The 17,782-nt window shown below is 37.0% G+C and overlaps 1 protein-coding gene across 4 annotated transcripts; it reads left to right on the forward strand.

Moving 5' to 3' along the window:
* Window positions 1-350: 350 nt before the first annotated feature.
* alkbh3 (alkB homolog 3, alpha-ketoglutarate dependent dioxygenase) lies at window positions 351-8,012 on the forward strand. 4 transcript variants are annotated; one of them, XM_007244248.4, is made up of 10 exons: window positions 351-613; window positions 2,829-2,915; window positions 3,314-3,396; window positions 3,477-3,511; window positions 3,622-3,669; window positions 3,771-3,877; window positions 4,569-4,657; window positions 4,920-5,129; window positions 5,634-5,732; window positions 7,613-8,012. In XM_007244248.4, exons 2-10 carry the CDS (start codon window positions 2,843-2,845, stop codon window positions 7,700-7,702), a joined length of 834 nt encoding a protein of 277 aa, XP_007244310.2. In that variant the 5' UTR covers window positions 351-613; window positions 2,829-2,842; the 3' UTR covers window positions 7,703-8,012. The 4 variants fall into 4 exon arrangements, with proteins under 4 accessions (XP_007244310.2, XP_022528015.1, XP_007244311.2 ...); XM_022672294.2 differs by having other exon boundaries at window positions 3,314-3,393; XM_007244249.4 differs by having other exon boundaries at window positions 607-704.
* Window positions 8,013-17,782: the final 9,770 nt, after the last annotated feature.

Genomic DNA, 17,782 nt, shown 5'->3' on the forward strand with positions numbered 1-17,782 from the left:
CTAATAATTTGTTTAAAAAATGTTTGAAAATAGGAAAAACTAGACAACCGTAACAAAATAAATGTTTTGGAGGACATTAAGTGTTTATTTGTACTCACAAAAATACTGATTTAAGCCTAGGAAAGTGCCATTTTTGTGATTTTTATTTACTATATATATTTTTTTCACTATAGTTTTATTATCCACAGTTGCAGATTTAATTAAATATTTTCTAATATTTTCTAAAAAATACAATTCAGATTTTCAGTAATGTTTCCTTTCAAATATGAAAACTTTTTATGTAATGCTTGAATAGATATCATCAAGAATTAGGCGTGTAATATCAGGCAGGAAATGGACAAAAAAAGCTGGCATTCAAAGAGGTTAAGGGGGTTTGAAACCAATAGCTTAAGTAAAAAAACGTGACTTTGTTACTTCAGCTTCTACAGAAGTATTTTAAACCTTAGTATATTTAACTCTACCTGAGTAATGAATGTGAATACTTTTAACACTTTACAGTTACAGTGTTTTTGTAGCATGGTGAATTTGTAGGAACTAGGAACTATTGTACAGGTGGTGGACTGAGGAAAGTCGGACGGAGAGGGGGAAAACACTGTGAAAGCGAGTCTCAGCGGTAAAGTATATTTAAAAACGGCCTTTCCTTACAGAGAATGAGGTCTGTTCAGACGAGGCTTCAATTTGTGAGCTTTTCTGCGCTGTTCCAGGTCTCTATCCACAGTGTGTTTATTAGAGCTGCTGTGTCAGAGCGGGTCTGGGGTCGGTGGTTGTCAGCTAACGCTAGCCTGCTGCTGCTGTTTGTTTGTTAGATAGGTTAGTAAGCTAATGCTAGCTTAGCTGTGTTTCCCAAAGATTTCTGAGAGTTTAGAGTCACTCCGTGTCTCTCACACAGGCACGTCTCACGAAAACCTCACCTTCTAATCCTGAGCACGGAACTGTTCACTTATTCTGCTGGAGAACAGATTTTAACAGATTTAGGAACAGCAGAACAGAGCCTGTTGACGCTCCGTGTTGCAGCTGCTGGTTTATACTGAAATACGCCTGAAGATGGCAGCAAGTGTCCATCCACAAAGGGCCCAGCCTGATACTGTCTCAATCTCATTTCTTATTTGTGCTCCTACTCCTTGATTTCAAGTGTAATCCGTCCCCTTAGAACATATTTACAAGGGGAAGGGGTGAAATCCTCCCTCTAAGAATTGGCACAACCCTTCAATTGTCTTGAAGACTAGAGTTCAGCAATCTAAGTTAGCTTAGTTGACTTTAGGGCATTGTATGATGAAGAACTGAAATTAGCCTTTATTTGATTTTATCTTTCAGTTTCTCCTTAAATAATGCAGCCTCTTTTGTCTGTCGCACCATTTAAAGTGAAATGGGAAATGTAACTAGCTATTGAGATGTACTAGTATCCATAAAAATCTCCATAAATCATTAAAACTACATATTAAACTATAACATACTTAGGGTTTATTTTGTTACTAGTGTCGCTACATTCCCAGTGCTTCCTCATTGCCCTTCATTTGAATATGCCTTTGAAAAAATCTCTGATTGAAGGACAATATACCCAAAACAATTCACCCTACCCCTTCAGCATAACAAAAATTTGGACACTCTACCCCCTATTGAGTGAATGCCAAAAACAGAGAGGTAGTGCAAAGGGGTGAAATAGGATTGGGCAAGGTCTGTGCAATTCATAAAAAAATTATAAGATTGGACAATGTCATTTTTATGAATATAGACTATGTTGCATTCCAATGAACTCCAAAAGTTTGCCTTTTCATCCAATACTGATATATACCCAATTGATCTTTCCATCTCTTAAATATAACTAATATTTATCTACAGATGAATGGTAATAAAAGTGCTTGTATTACATCTGGAACATGTAGCTTTGTTTCAGATGTTTCTCATTGTAATTACCTTGTGGGATAAAAAAAAAACATTTTAAACATATATTGTATATCGCCATTCAACTAAAAAATATTGTCTATATATCCCAGCAGCTAGATCGGGCTGTACACTATATTGCCCAAAAGTATTTGCTCACTTATCTAAATAATTTAACTCAGGTTCCAATTACGTCCATGGCCAATTGTATATAAAAAAAAACAAGCATCTATGCATGTACACTGCTTCTACAAACATAAGTGAAAGAACAGATCACTCTCAGGAACTCCAGCATGGTACCATGATAGGATGCCACCTGTGCAAGTCCAGTCGTTAAATTTCCTCACAACTAAATATTCCACAGCCAACTGTCAGTGATAATAATAATAATAAAGTGGAGGCGACTGGGAACGTCAGTGACTCGCTTTGTTAGTGTAAAATGACAGAGCGGGTTCAGCAGATGCTAAAGAGCGTATATGAACAGGTCACACTATTCAACTTTCTGCAGAGTCAATCACTAGATACCTCCAAACTTAATGTGGCTTCAGATCAGCTCAAGAACAGTAGATTGTAGAAAGCTTCACATGCAGCTGCATTCAAGCCTTGCATCACCAAATGCAATGTGGACACATTTGGCATTATAGTTTATGATGAGCATCTTAATCTTAATCAGCTAAATGAAGCACAAAAAGAGCAGATGATGATTGAGGAGGCCACAGGACTATGATTGGCAAACCATTATTATATATTGTTTACTGACTGCGACAAGCTCTTAAAGGGCAGTGCTGAATGGCCAATTATTTTTTTCCTGTTCAAAAATACCAGATTCAGTAGTTTGTCCCTGTGTGCACAGGTTCTGTAGGTGTGTTTTTGAAGGGAACTGGACAGGTATTGAAGAATCATAATATTATATAATAATAAGCATGTTTGTCTTTTTGTTACACCAGTTAATTTGACCTCTATGGGTGACAAACGTCAGAGAGCAAGAGTGCAGGGCTCTTGGGCAAAACCTGCAGGGAAACCCTCTCACTCAGGTAGGCAAGCCTATCTGTTCTATACAGCGAAAATTTTACCTTAAAGATTTTTTGTTTGCGCAGTGAACTTGCCTGGGTTCTCTAGCCCTAGCTCAATTTCTTTTAGAGTGCTTCAAGTTATCAGATGAATAGAGAAGTTTGTGAAATACTGTGTAACTCTAGCTTGATGGTCTTTTGTACTAAACAGAAATGCTAGACTCTAAAACTCTAAAACCCTACTTGTTGCATGAGATTATAGGTAATAGTCAATAGGGATTGAGGTAATAGTCCAAAACAAAGTCTTATTATTTAAGCAAAAAAAAAATATATATATATTTTTTTTTAGTAAGAGTAAACTTGTCAGCTTTACTTAGTCATGTTTGAAAAGATGTTTAGAAGTTGTCTTGCCAATGTTTCAGTTGCAGGTCGGCAGCAGCCAGTGCCCGGGTCATGGAACACTGGGAACGTACCAAGAACATATGAGTTCCATCAACCAGCTGATGTAAGTTTCAATTAATAGTGTGTTCTCTGTGCTTCTCCTGATCCTATATTCCTCTGTTCATCTCTGCAAATGTATTCCAGCCGGTCAGAGTGATACCTGTGGAAAAGGTGCTAGAGTAAGTGATCTTTATTTGAACTGATACAGAAGCATTAAATTAGTTTTAGTACAAATTTTAGACCTGTTGGGAAAATGAACGCAAGTGATTTTCATCTGTTTCCACCTCAGAGAGGCTGGGGACTATGAGATTAGCCAAGGTCCCACTGGAGTGTCCAGGTAGCAGATCTTTGATAACCAATCAGATCATTCTTTTATAGACTGTTCCTGCCTCTTAGGTGGGATCTCTTTGAACCCCAGTTTGGTGTGTTTCTCTTCAGACTGCGGCTCCTTCCAGGGTTTCTACCCGTGGAAGAGGCTGACTGGATGTTCGCTAGACTGATGGCCGAGCTGCCATGGTCACAGAAGACCAATTATAGGATGATGGGTAAGTGATAAATAAAAAAAAGAAAGCATTCAAGTTTAGTAACAGCTCTTGGGTGTAAACTGGATACCGTGAGATCACAATTTCGTTCCACCTCATGTACCACATGTGATGCGAATGACAATAAAATCTCCTTGAATCCTTAGTATGTTAAATTAAATGTCAAGCTCCAAGGAAGAATAGTGAAACAAACAAACAAAAAAGGCAGATTAAAAGAGTGTGTGTTGTGTGTGTGTTTGTGCATGCATGATGACTCATTCTTTCCAGTCCTTCTTCCTGTCTAAATTGGCAGACTTGCTACTGCCCCCAGCACTTCAGTTGATCCTTTCCAGAAGTAGCAGCGTGTTAAAAACGGCTTAAATATACTAAAAGGATAAATATTTGCTTTGGACAAGCAATACAACATCTGAATAAGGCTCTTTTTTTGAAACATGTTTTTTGTTTTATTAATCGGTCCAGTTCCTTCCCATATTTGGATCAGGCAGAAATAAATTCTTAAAACCCAGCATGTTGGGTACTGTCTGGCAACTCTTAAGACGAAATAAAGGAAAGTAAAATAAATTCTATAGAATGTAGTATATGAACAGCATATACATATATTCCCATATTTGTCTGCCAGAAGCATTACAATATGATAATGATATGATGAGAAATAATTGCTTTGTTTTACATTGTCAGCTGTTTCTTCGCTTAGGTGAGGCATATGAAGAACCCAGGCTGACCTGCTGGTATGGAGAACTGCCTTACACTTACTCCCACTCCACAATGGAAGCTAACCCTCAGGTTACAACTTTCTCTTTATATGTTTTATTCACATTCTGCAATTTTTAGGTAGGATTCAGTGTGTGAGGTTACATTGAGGTTACACTGACATGCAAAAAAAGTTATCTTTATTTTCCATGGGACTTGACAAAAGTCAAGGTACAAAGGATTAGTGTAGTGCTACACATTTTTTGTGTTTATTTATTAGCACATTGATTGGACATCTTTAAGTCAGGTGTGAGAGTTGTAATATTAAAAATCTTGACTTTTCTTCCTAATATAGTGGCATCCTGTCCTCACAACCCTGCGCCAGGCCATTGAGCGGGAGACCTGTCACACATTTAACTCATTACTCTGTAACTTGTACCGTGATGGAAAGGATAGCATTGCGTGGCACAGTGACGACGAACCCTCTTTAGGCCCTCAACCCACCATCGCCTCTCTCAGTCTAGGGGACACTCGAGCCTTTAGCCTCCGGAAGAAACCACCTCCAGTGAGTCAATGCTTCTGGTATTGCTTACACATTGGTCTTCATAAGTGGCACCACTGGACAAATAGGGGAGTTTTAGAGAGAAATAGTGACAAGTGCACATAATATCCGTTGTCTGGCTTTAGAGGTTTGGTGGTGCATTGCCAGTTTTTTTTTTTATTCAAGTGGACTTGACGTGCTGTAGTGCTGCTGCCATTACTCAACAGAATCATGTCTAAAAACAATATTGCTTTAAAATGCTTGTGTGTAATGTTTAGCAGAGGATCACACAGACAGTCTAACAAAAAATGCAATGTATAATATTGCTGTTGGATGTCCCGATACTGATGTAAAACACAGTAGAAAAAGATCCTAAATTTATATGGCTTCCATTTTTAAATGCTCCATGAAAGGAACAATGATGTGCCATACATGGAGACGTAGAAATTGATTGTTTGATGGGTTAATTAACTGCAACCCTAGTATGCACATGTATTTTTTGTACATGCATTGATTTTTGTATTGTAGGAGGAGAAAGGGGATTATACATATACAGAGAAACTAAGGGTACCACTGAGTCATGGTACACTCCTCATTATGGAAGGCTGCACGCAAGAAGACTGGCAGGTAACAACCTATTATTTTGTAAATAAAAAGCTGCTTTACATTCATATGTAATCTAAATCATACAACACTGGGACGATATGGAAAATTCAATGAACAAAAGCATAGGGTGTGCTGAATATGCTGAACAGTACTGTGTGTATGACTGATTTAATAAGGCATAAATAGATAGATAGTGCTAATAGTCTATAACCTGACTGCTTTTTCCTGCTGTTGATCTGGTGCATTGTACCAAATCATGATTAAAATCCTGTTTAAAAACTAAGAGGGGTCTTAGAATTCTCCCATTTATTTCTTAAATACAATGTATAATTATTTTCTCCAGCTTATAGATGCTGTGTTTATATATTTATAGGCCAATCTGAACAGAACAGAAAAGAATGGGAGCCATTATAATGGCAGAGAAGGAATGTTAAGGTTAATTTGAGAAAAAATATATTGTCAGTAACCAGAACCAAGCAAAAGCAAATTGTACATTATTTCTGTGGACTGTTAAAATCTTGATTAAAATGGCAATCATGGGCGTCCAAGCACTGTGTGCTATTATGTAGCTTGCAGAGCAGAAATGATTGGCAGTTTTTTTAGATTGGCCCTATATTCAGGTTTAGTCAAAATTCGCAAGACAGATTTTAATTTTAGAAACAAAAGTAAAAAAAAAAATACAAATTTGAGGACCACAACAAGTAATTGGTGGGGGGAAGTGTGTTTTAGAACATGGCCACCATCTTGAAAGTTGTCATATTTAGTTTCCGAAATAAAAGGGTGTCCTGCGACTTTTAACTCACCATGTATAATAATGGTCTCAAAGGGAGATTTTTGGACATGATTTAAATTTGACTAAATAATTTCGCAGCAGTTGCCCATGCATATTTGCGTCTAATTTCACTTTCCTCCCAGGGTTTTTTAGAAACAGTGATCTAGAAAGAAGTAAGAGGTAACTACTTTTAGTTATATTTACTTTTGCAGAGAAAGAACATCTTTTAAAGTCTTGCTGCACAGAATAAGGGCATAGAATATACACATGCACAAAACTCTAGACTCTCTAGACAATACCTTTTCTGTTGCAAAATATTTTTCTGCTTAAGCATGTAGTAAGATTAGAGATGCCTCGGCCTGTTCACCACAACCCACTGCCTTGCTGGCTAAATGCTAAAAGCCTGCTGGAAGTCGTTCTCCCCTGCTGTAGAGTTGCTATTACATTTTGGCTCAGAGACCAGGACTTTTCAGAGAACAGAAGGAAGGCTAGAAAAGGTCAAGGGCATTTTATGGTAACACCTGTAGACGGCCTCTTAGGCCCTTGGAATGTGACTGAAAGCTCTTGGTGGAACTTTCCTCAGACAATTTACATCACATGGTCAAAATAAGACTTACCAAAGCCAACATAGAGAACTTGCTGCAGAGTGCTTTGACACTAAAAGACACTAAATATTTATAGCTGAGGAGACACATTGCATAACTGTTAAGGAGTGTTGGAAAACTTTTCTGGGAGAGCTGTGCTGTAGATACTGGTTCCCCAGAGATTGTCTCAGATTACAGTGTTCTGAGGTTCCAGTCAGAAATATGCACAATACTGGTTCAAACTGGTCACTTTGTAGACAGACGTAGACTGTAAAAATGTGATCGTCATGACCATAGAGGACATACAAGGAGGAGTGGGGAGCGTTAGTTTAAAAGTTCATGTTGTAATGGGCATTTCTCCATTATTTGTGCTGAGATTACTGTGCTTTGTCTGAATGTTTGTGTGTATGTGTGCGGAGGAGGTGTTTAGGTCCAAAATTGTTACTTTTTTAAACCAGCAAATGTGCTCAGACGTGCTTTTAGGAACAAAATGTTATTTTTATATGTTTGGAATTAATTGAATTTTTTCTGGATCTCTTCAACAGCATCAGGTGGCAAAGGAGTACCATGACCGAGGCCCTAGAATAAACCTGACCTTTCGTACAATCTACCCAGAACATCCCTCCAAGAGATGATTGGTAATGATGGAGGAGAGAGACAATAAATGCTAAAAGAGCTGTACATACTGTAGTTGCAGCCCATTACTCACTAGATATAAACGGGACAAGGCTGAAAAGAACATGGGGCACTTGCAGAACATCAACAAATCGGTGAAGGATTTTGTCCACCAACTGCTTTGCCAAATATATAACCAAACTGACCTAAAGTGCACTTTTCTTTTAGTTATACATTTTGTCTTTAAAATATGTTTTATAAAAAAAAGATGTTACTTTCCAACAGAACTTTGTTTGAAGTACAGTAAATAATACGTTTTCATGTTTGATAGCTTTGTGAGTGAGTTTTGTTTATTACTTTAGTAAAACATAGAAGAACTGTGATGCAACTGTGAAACTGATTTAAGTCTTCTTCAAATAGAGATGGGTCACTTTAGAGATCCTGAAGCTGTTAAAATGTTTCATTTAAAATGAAGTAAAATAATATTTCATTTATAAAAATAGACAATTAGAGAAAGTACTCCCCATAGATAGTATGGATACTTAATTTCCAACAAAGCATTGTTTGAACTACGGCTCCTAATTTGTTTCTTTGTTTGATAGCTTTGTAAAAGTGATTTTAGTTTATTACTTAATAAAACAAAAACAAACAAAAAATTGTGAGTGGGTAATTATGATCATAAAGTACTGTTAATATGTGGTGGGTAAAAAGGTTTCCACATTAATAACAGTAAATTTCAGAGGCAGTTTTTTTACAATTCAACACAGGGGTTGTTTCAAACAGCTATTTTGTTCACCAGTACTAAAATGCAAGGCCTCTGTCATTGTACTGTTTCACCCAGGAACATGTGTAGAATGGTTATTTAACCCAGGACTACAGAGATATTGAGTGTTGGCTTAGTCAGGAATGTGTGCTTTTGTTAAAGACAGTGATTGCCTTCTGTAAAAGGGTGTACTCTGCATGCAGGTAAACTGCGCTGCACTGTGTCCTGCACGCAGTGAGTCATGGTGTAGTTTCTCTGGAGTTGATTTAGAGCTGAATGGGTGCCTGTGTTTTCACATACGTCACAGCTTATGTTAGATGGGTGTGCAGATGCTCACACAGACAGAACTGTTTTCCGTGAAAATAACTCCAAACGGGAACACTAATTTTCCTATAATTAAACTGTTGACTTTATGCCGTAGGAGGTTCTGATTCAGACGTGCTGTGGGTTCTAAATAGCTTATCAAAGATGACTATCTGCAAATGTGTTTGTTTTAGAGATAATGCCTATGTGTAGGTTCAACACAAGTAACTATTATTAATATTACTGTTATTATTTTTAATAATAATAATAGCAATGGTAACGCTACAATAAAAAAGTTACATTAACAGTACTAACAAAGAATGTCAACTAATTAATAACTCTAGTTAAGCCATTAATAATCATTATAATATTTAAAACTAATGTCTCAATTCATTATTATTTACTACATTCTTAAGCATTAAAATTAAATGATGTTTAATAATGTTTCTACATATGTCCTTAAAACATTATTTAACAGTTTCACAATATTTATTACTTTAAGTCTTGTTTTTTGTGGAAAATGCTAACCTCAGGTTCAGATTTTAACCTTTTATCGAAACATTTCAACGTTGTAAGAGTTTATAAATCTCTCAGTGCTGCTCACTCTTATGTTCTTCTAGTGATTTGCTGCAGAACTTTAATTAAGACTATCCTGTGAACCCTAATACTTCACAGTCCAGCCATTGCTTCAGGCTGCTCGTGAGAGCCCATAAAACCTGACCTCTGTTCGGAAAGTCAAGTCCTCGCTGCCTCTGCTCAGGAATGCAATATCTCATGCTGTTTATCGTAAGGGGTACATTAGGCTTAACCTTTTTCTGACGCAACTCATGGTGTGTGTGATAAAGAATAAGAGACAAAGAGAACACATTTGCTTGCCAAATACTTTAGAGCCTACTTTTCTTTGTTAATGCATGTTTTAGTGAGTACTAGTGAGGACCTCTTGTATCTAAGATCAGATAGTTGTTGCAAATATCATTTATCTTTTTTTCTGTAAACAGGGTTTGTTAAATAACCCCCTACTCTGCAGAAGCTGTGTTCAGTGCATAGTTTTGATGTCATAAACACCAAACTTTTACATACTTTTGCTGAGCACTTAAACATCTGTACACGTGCTCTGCTGTGCAGTTATCTAATCAGCTGATTTTACTACAGAAAAGCAAAACCTTGTACCAGAAGATACAAGCCACCATCTGTTAGTATCTTTATGCATATGAACTACTGCTTTAAGGGCGATTTAAACTGCTGTAGCTCCAGAAAATACTCTTCTGGGTTTAGTTTAAGTGTCGTCATGGTGGATGGGCTACAACATCAGAAGACAACACAAGGTTCCACTTTTGTCAGCCAAGAACAGAAAGCTGAGGCTGCAGTGGACACAGGTTCACCATATTTAGCCGGGTCTGGTGAACCACTGTTTTTACTGAAGAGCACAGATGGTAGCATGAATTCATGAACCTAACCTGATGGGTGCTGTCTGCTCTGCAGTTCAGGTGTTTCACGGATGAGGAGGTTATGATAATGTGTTTGTTACTACAATAACAAAAGGAGAGTTGTTTAGTTAGCTGTATTCGGTGTAAAAGGTTAACCACAATTTCCAGTGGTATTCCCACGGCCTGAAAGCATGCACCAAAATAGAAAAAAGGAACGAAGAATGAATGAAAACTGTGAGTAAATAACCCTTGTGTAAATAAGCTTTTAAGGTTCTGCATAGAAGTCTGAGGTCTTGTGAGGGTAACAGTTTAAAATTGACATAGGGAGTATAAATAAGCCAAAATAGTCTAATGGTAATGTTTTCTTGTCTCAATAATACCAGTTGTTTGATGTATCTGGTCTCATGTTCCTGTCCTGATTTCTCAGTTAGCATGCACACTTAGCATGCTAACTTGCAAAACAGAGCATACTACCTAAGTGTGAAATGTGGAACTGTGAGCTTTCCTGACAGGTACAGAGTCCATCATCACTAACTCAGTCCTACCCCGCCATGTACAGGTACCATCCAGCATCGCTACCAACTTTAGCCGGGGTCTACTCCAACATCACGACCACAGCATTAGCTTGCTCACTACTGGCCTAATACAGCATTAGTAAGGACCTGCAAGCCAGTTAAAGGATCTCAGTGTCATTTACCTCCTTCTACCAACAGAGGTGTAAAAAAAAAATCTACAATTTACAAATAGTTTATTACCTAACTTAAGAAGAAATGTTGGTTAACTATACTTTACTAAAGTAATTATTTTTCAGCCAACTTTTTTACTTTTTTAAATTATCTGTACTTTCTACTCCTTACCTTATAACAATAGCCTGTTACCCTATTTTATTTCTGCTTTTTTTTTATTTTAGCTAGGCATCGTTTAAACCAAAAACCTATCCAGATGAAGCTCTTCATCAGGAGGATAGAGTTAATTTTATTGTGGTTGGATGAGTAGTATAAACGTATACCATTCCGACACCCAATTGGTTTATACACGATCCATAGCAGACGTATGTAGCCTAGTATGAAGATGATCCTTGCAGAGATTTTAGCAGAACTTAACTCCTCAAAAATGTTCTTACTAAGCTTCTTTTAATATATTTGTATTGTACTAAAATGCAATCGTTCTCAATGGGCATATAAGCCTAGTGCATCCTAAGTTTTTCAAAGTTAGGATTTTAATATATATATAATATATATATATATTAATATATATATATATATATATATATATATATATATATATATATATATATATATATATAATATAACATTATATTGATTATAGTTAGGCGTGGTCTAAGTTTTTGTCCTTAATGGCATTTTTTTCCCCTTACATTAATTTTGTACTTCATGGCATATTCCATTGAATGGGTGCCGTTTCTGTCCCCAGGAAATGATGTGTGCACACAAAATAAATTTTAAATACATTTTATTATTAAGCATAGACAGTCTTGAGCACTGACCTAATTGCAAAAGTAGGATATGTAATAAAATGTATAAAAACTAATCAGAACACTGAAAAAATAGCATTTGTTACCTGTCCCCACCCTCTAACTATAAACTTTTTCATGAAATATAGTAAAACAAAATCCCAACATGTTTTGCATTGTTGTGTGGTTCCAAATCCCATCTATGCTTAAAGAAATATTTTTTTCATAATAAATCCATAATTTTTAAGTTAAAATACACATTTTAGTTGTGTCCCTGGGTTTTACTCATTCTTGTTATTGTAATACATTTTCCTATCTGAAAAATCTGGAACATTCTACAAGTCACATCTACAACAGGAAGTGACATCAGCTGGTTCTTCTGAAGACCATGGGAAGACCAAAATGAAGTTCCCTCATTAGTTTTTCTCTATATTTGATCTTATTGTAACTATGACTGAGGAGGTCAATCTAAACACTCTGTCCTGTTACTCAAATTAATTATTAGATTCTATTTTTTTTATACAAATCACTAGAATGTGCTTAGTGCCCTCATGCCATTTTTTTCATGGTTTTGCTAATTCTATGCTAAAACCTAATTTCTGTATTTTTTTTATTCTTGTTACTCAAAACAGGAAATGTAACCGGAATGAGTGCTATTAAAAGGAGTGATTTTTTTAAAATGTCATAAATATCAATTATTTGAACATGCAGTCAACCCTTTTTTTTAAATAAACACTTGCTTGAGAAAAAAAAATCAAAGGAATTAGTGGACTTGCTTTTGAATGTGCTTCTGTAACCGTCTTCGGCTTAGAAACCTTGTAAAAATGTAAGTAAAGCTGCATGAATTTGACCAGTACCAGTACATAGTTAAATATGTGTGTTATTAGATTCAGAATTGAAAAAAGATTTAAATATATATATATATATATTATATGAGTAATAAATGTCCATACTTTTGACACCTTTGCCAACTAACAAGTACAGTTGCCAAGTACAGTAACAGTAACTCACTAACTATGCTGAGAAAAATGGGCCCTGTCCATTTTGTAAACATTCTGTAATTTTATTTATTTACTTCAGAGTCTTTCCCAATGACAGGAAGTAGCAATATGCTGAAATTAGCCTGCATGTTCATGTTAACATGACCCAGAATCTCAAAAAAAAAGTTTCCACAATCTTGTTGGGAAATTCCCCAAAGAAATGAAGCTGTTTTGAGAGTAAAGTGAGGCCTTGCTCAGTGATTGCCTTTATTTTTCCCAGTGAATGTGTCTTTGAAATTTGTTGAAATCCTCCCAACTTCTTATGTGTTATAAATACAGTTCTCATCAGGCTTTTCAGTACAAACTCATTCTTCTGGGAGGCAGAAAAGATCATCTTGCCCTCAGCACCCCACATAATAGACCAGGACAGGCTTTATTAACTACACTAGCGTATTTGTTGTCAGTGTCTGTTTGAGTGCTGGAAAACAGTTCCCCTCTGAGTCCAATTGGGTGACTGCTTTCAGTTACATCAGAGCTGCATGGCTCCTGTTCCACTCACTGTGCCACCTTTGGCCCATTAGTACAGCATAAGCTGGAACCAGAGCAGAACGCTAATCTCAGCTGTCTGTGACAGCTACCCAGACAGAAAGGTCTCTGTCATCATGGCCATGTCAAAAATCTCCCCCTACCCACCGCAGGTCTGTGTGGTTTAATTGTGCTTCAGTCTTCTATTCACAGAGGTGCTATCATGTGTAATATATCAGGTTAAAATGAAACTGAACTGCTCAATCATTTGCATGGCATGACAAGCGTTTGCAGTGATGGTAATGATAAACTTCAGACTGATATAGCAAGCAAGCCTGTGTAACCAGCACCACCCAAAACCACCACTACCACCACCTCCCCCCAACTACCCTCCTCACACGTACACACAACATCCCCCGCCCCTCTCTAACTACTCTCAGATTTCAAAACAGTTCAACATGTGTGCTCCACAAAGTGCAGTGTGGTTAGGCCTGAGAATATCTGAAGTGCTTGAATAAGAATTAATAATACAAGGTTTTTCTGCACTGAGAAAATGACCACAATGTTTTCAGCTATGTGTGTCTAATGCCAGGTTCACACTACTCACACTAATTATTTGAGGCCCAGAAATTAAATATATATATAATATATATACTAATAAAAGACAGCATACATTTAAGACTCAAGGACATTAAAATAGACCATAGACAACAAAATCGGCAGAAAAGACAACAATGGTTAAATATTAAGAGTAAATAAAAACATTAAAATGTGTAAAATAATAATAATAATAATAATAAACATGAAATATGGAACATAAACAAAAAAGTAGATTACTTGAAAAAAAAACTGATAAAAATATATAGAATATAATAGGGCTAACTAAAACATTGGTATTCTATGTGGAGGTGGCTAGTAGTAGTTTAAGTTTAAGTTTTCTAAAACATCTGTATCTAAGATTATTCACAGCTGTGTTGCAATCTTGAGACCAATTTGACTGTATCACTCTATCACTGTAGACTGTAAACAAAACATGCTGTTAGAACAGCTATGTACCCACATGCATCTTTATAAATCAATAGATTAAAACGGCTCGTCATCATCAACCCTATGGACTGACTCATTTTAACACTTGGTAAGAGAGTTTATGTTAAAGGCTGTCTGAGGCAAGCATGCGGCCGTGACGCCAGTGTGCCGTAAACCAAACAAAAACAATCCTGCAGTCATCCGCTACGTCTTTAGTCAAATCTGACGCACTATAGACCGACTGTGCCAACACTGGAAAATGTAAATCAAGGCTTTCAGTAAATAAAAAGAAAAACAGTCAGGCTTTATAGCGTAACCCAGTTTAGAGGCCTACTGATCCAGGTCATGGAGTCTTGTAAAGTAATACTCTTGTGTTATGGTCTCTCACTGTTTATCTAGTTTCCCATGTCCAGCTGAGGCCTAAGAGCTTATAAGAGTTAAAGTCAAAGTCGTCCCTGTTATCATTCCCTCTCTACAGAAATGTTGAAGGAGAAATGAAGTACAGTTCTTCCAGCAGAAATTAAATACAATAAATACAGACAGTAGAATTATAGAAACATTAACAAAACAAACTATAGAAAAGACTGATCTGATCAATAAATAGACTAATATGAAACTCAACATGAATAGCAGGTCAACACAGAAATTATATAAACAGTCCATGAGAAGAGAAAGAGACCAGGGCAATGCCTACACTACTAGAAATTGAATATCCCAACCATCTGCTACCGGACATCAGGCCTCGCTCCAACCCTGATAATTCACATTGCCTCTTGACATCTTTCACAAGAAATCTCCTCACAGTTTATGCAGATATGGGTTTTTACCAAGTCATTCCCTAAATAACACCGCATCCGGTTTTATATATTTTTATCTGCTGCCATTCAAAATATTTGCCACTGGAGTTCATTTCTGATGCAGCAGGCTTTCCTTAAACACCGAATGGTACAGGTTTTCTTTTGTGCAGTTTTTTACCGACTGCTCATTGCTTTCCTGTTTGAGTCAGAAAAGCACACACTGGTCCTATTCAGTCTCCTCTGGAATTGCCTAAGGAGTCCCTGATGAGTCTTCTTCACTAAGCAGATGGGGTTCTGGGATCAGTATATAAGCAGTATACAAGTTAATCATTAGGTGTTACTTCATGGGATGGCTTGGCAAAGCACACACCTGTATAACCTGTATATGTTGTGAGGTGTCATCTTGTGAGTGAGGATGAAGGCTTACCAGCATACTCATTGCTTTGGCATTGTGAATTATTAAGAAATGATGTTGTAGCGAGGACCGATAGTAGATGCTAAATGGATGGGATCTTCCATTCTTAAGTTGTGCAGGAATTTTCAATTCCCAGTGTCACATGTGTATCAGGAATATGTCATAGGAGGCATTACCACCTACAGTGCGAACAGACAAGAGACTCTGGCAGAAATCACATCCCCATTCAATGCAGAAGACCCCACACACATATCCTACAGGTCAGAGCATTGTCCTTTAGTAGCTTAGTTGTTAGCACGTTCGCCTCCCAGCACTGGGGTCTTGGGTTCAAGTCCCTATCTGGGTGTAGTTTCCATGTCCTCCCTGTGTCTGCTTGGATTTCCTCCGGGGACTCTGGTTTCCTCCTACAGTCCAAAAACATGGAGATCACGTAAATTGGATATTCTAAATTAACCAGAAAAATGTAATACTCTAAATTGATCTGGCGTGTACATGTGTGGTATATATGTATGTAAGTTTGAGTGTGTGTAATTGTGTGTTTGTGTAAATGTATGTATGACTGTGTGCCCAGATATGGATTGACACTCTGTCCTGGGTAAATGCTGTAGCGCCTGATGCAGTCCTCCAAACGGACGGTAGTTTCCGGTTGAGAGTATACTGTGCGCTATTGGCTGCTGCTTCTCACTAGTGTGTGGATGAGTGCTTAACATAAATGGATGTGTGTAAAACGTGTAAATTGTAAAGCATCCTTGGGTTTCTAGAAAGGCGCTCTATAAGTTGAACTTTTCATTTATTTATTCATTCATTTATTCTTTACTTTCCTTAAAGCATGACAAAAGTCATGGAACATAATATCTAGTTCCTGCGCCAGGATATATTGCATATCAGGATATTTCAATTTATTTGGGAACTTTTAAAATGATGAGCAATATAACAGTTTTAAGATTTGATCAACATTATTTTTAATGTTTGAGGCATTATGGATATACACTATATTATCATATAGCTTAATTTTTGTCTTGATGTTCTACAGTGATGTTATCATCAAATTATTTTCTGCATTATTGCTACCATAAATTTATAAGAAAAAATTAAATTGCATAATTGCTGGACTTAACAATGACTGTTTACATTACCTTGTAGTACAAGCTCCATCTGTGAGTTTGCCTATTGTGGGACAGGAGTGCTAGGCCATAAATCAAATTTACTACACATTCTCAAAAGATGGCTATATGTATTTTACAACACATGATCTGAATAACTTCCTGTGGCACGTCTCACATGTTGTCAGGTGATCTATAGTGTGTAGTTGAACGGTTGCGTGATGGGGTCAGGGAGTGGGTGGGTTAGTGAGAGAGAGCTGCCCCAGCAGGCCAAAAATAGAATGGGTTACACTTATAGTAAATCAGCTACTTACCATCTACCCTTGGCTCTCTTGGCCTTTGAAGTGTGGGATGCAGTAATGATTTGGAGGGTGGGTGGAAGGGAGTGCACTAATATGATATCCCCTTTGCTTTACAGGGCTTTTTAAGGCTCATCCTCCCTGTTACGCCTCAGCCGTCCTCTGTGTGACACTACAGCGTGCCAGCTATAGTATCTTACGCCACTGAGCTCATCTCCTGCTCTGAAGTTGTGACTAACACTGCTCTGTGCTCGGCATAGGTGTACGTGCTTCGTGGCTGACGCTGGTCTGTCAGGGGTAATTATAGTCCTAACAGATCTGGACCCAGACAGAAAAAGGGTGAGGGGATGATGACAGATACAGTCATTAGGTCTGTGACACTGCAGGGTCGAAACCTGTGTATAGTACGTGCTTCCCTGCCAACCACACACCACCCAAGCTAAATGCATGTTAATGGGGCTTACTCAGGGTTGATATAATCTCTGTATATTCAGATGTATAATTTACTAATCATTTGGCCTGTCACAATAACATTTTTGGTTTGGACATTATATTGTCTTAGAAATACTCATGCAAAATGATATTATCATTTTAACCCCAAAAAGCCAATGGTGATGTGTCTCTTTAAAGGATGTGGAAAGTTACCGCACTGTGTCCTTCACTTTAAATCATGAACATCTTGAGAGCATCACAGCACAGTGTGTGTGAATTTGTCATTATCTGACCTTGGTTAAAGAAGTTAGAATTGCTGGGTTAGTGTTGGAGATAAAACAAGATCTTTTTAAAAGTGTATTTTTTTTTTGTACTTCTAACGGTTTGAGCTGTATGAATGAAATAAATAGTTAAATAATAATAAAATAAAATAATTTAACTGAATCCATGTTCAAAAAAGAGTTTTGAACCCATACACCCATTTATATATATATATATATATATATATACACACATATATATACACATATATATATATACACATATATATATACAC

Source organism: Astyanax mexicanus, chromosome 2 (genome assembly GCF_023375975.1).
Source record: "Astyanax mexicanus isolate ESR-SI-001 chromosome 2, AstMex3_surface, whole genome shotgun sequence".
Lineage (NCBI taxonomy): Eukaryota > Metazoa > Chordata > Actinopteri > Characiformes > Acestrorhamphidae > Astyanax > Astyanax mexicanus.

Coding starts and splice junctions, on each gene's coding strand:
- alkbh3 (XM_007244248.4), top strand. CDS start 2,843: ATGGGTGACAAACGTCAGAGAGCAAGAGTGCAGGGCTCTTGGGCAAAA. Junction 3,512..3,621: donor CCTGTGGAAAAGGTGCTAGA/GTAAGTGATCTT, acceptor TTTCCACCTCAG/AGAGGCTGGGGACTATGAGA. Junction 5,733..7,612: donor GCACGCAAGAAGACTGGCAG/GTAACAACCTAT, acceptor TCTCTTCAACAG/CATCAGGTGGCAAAGGAGTA.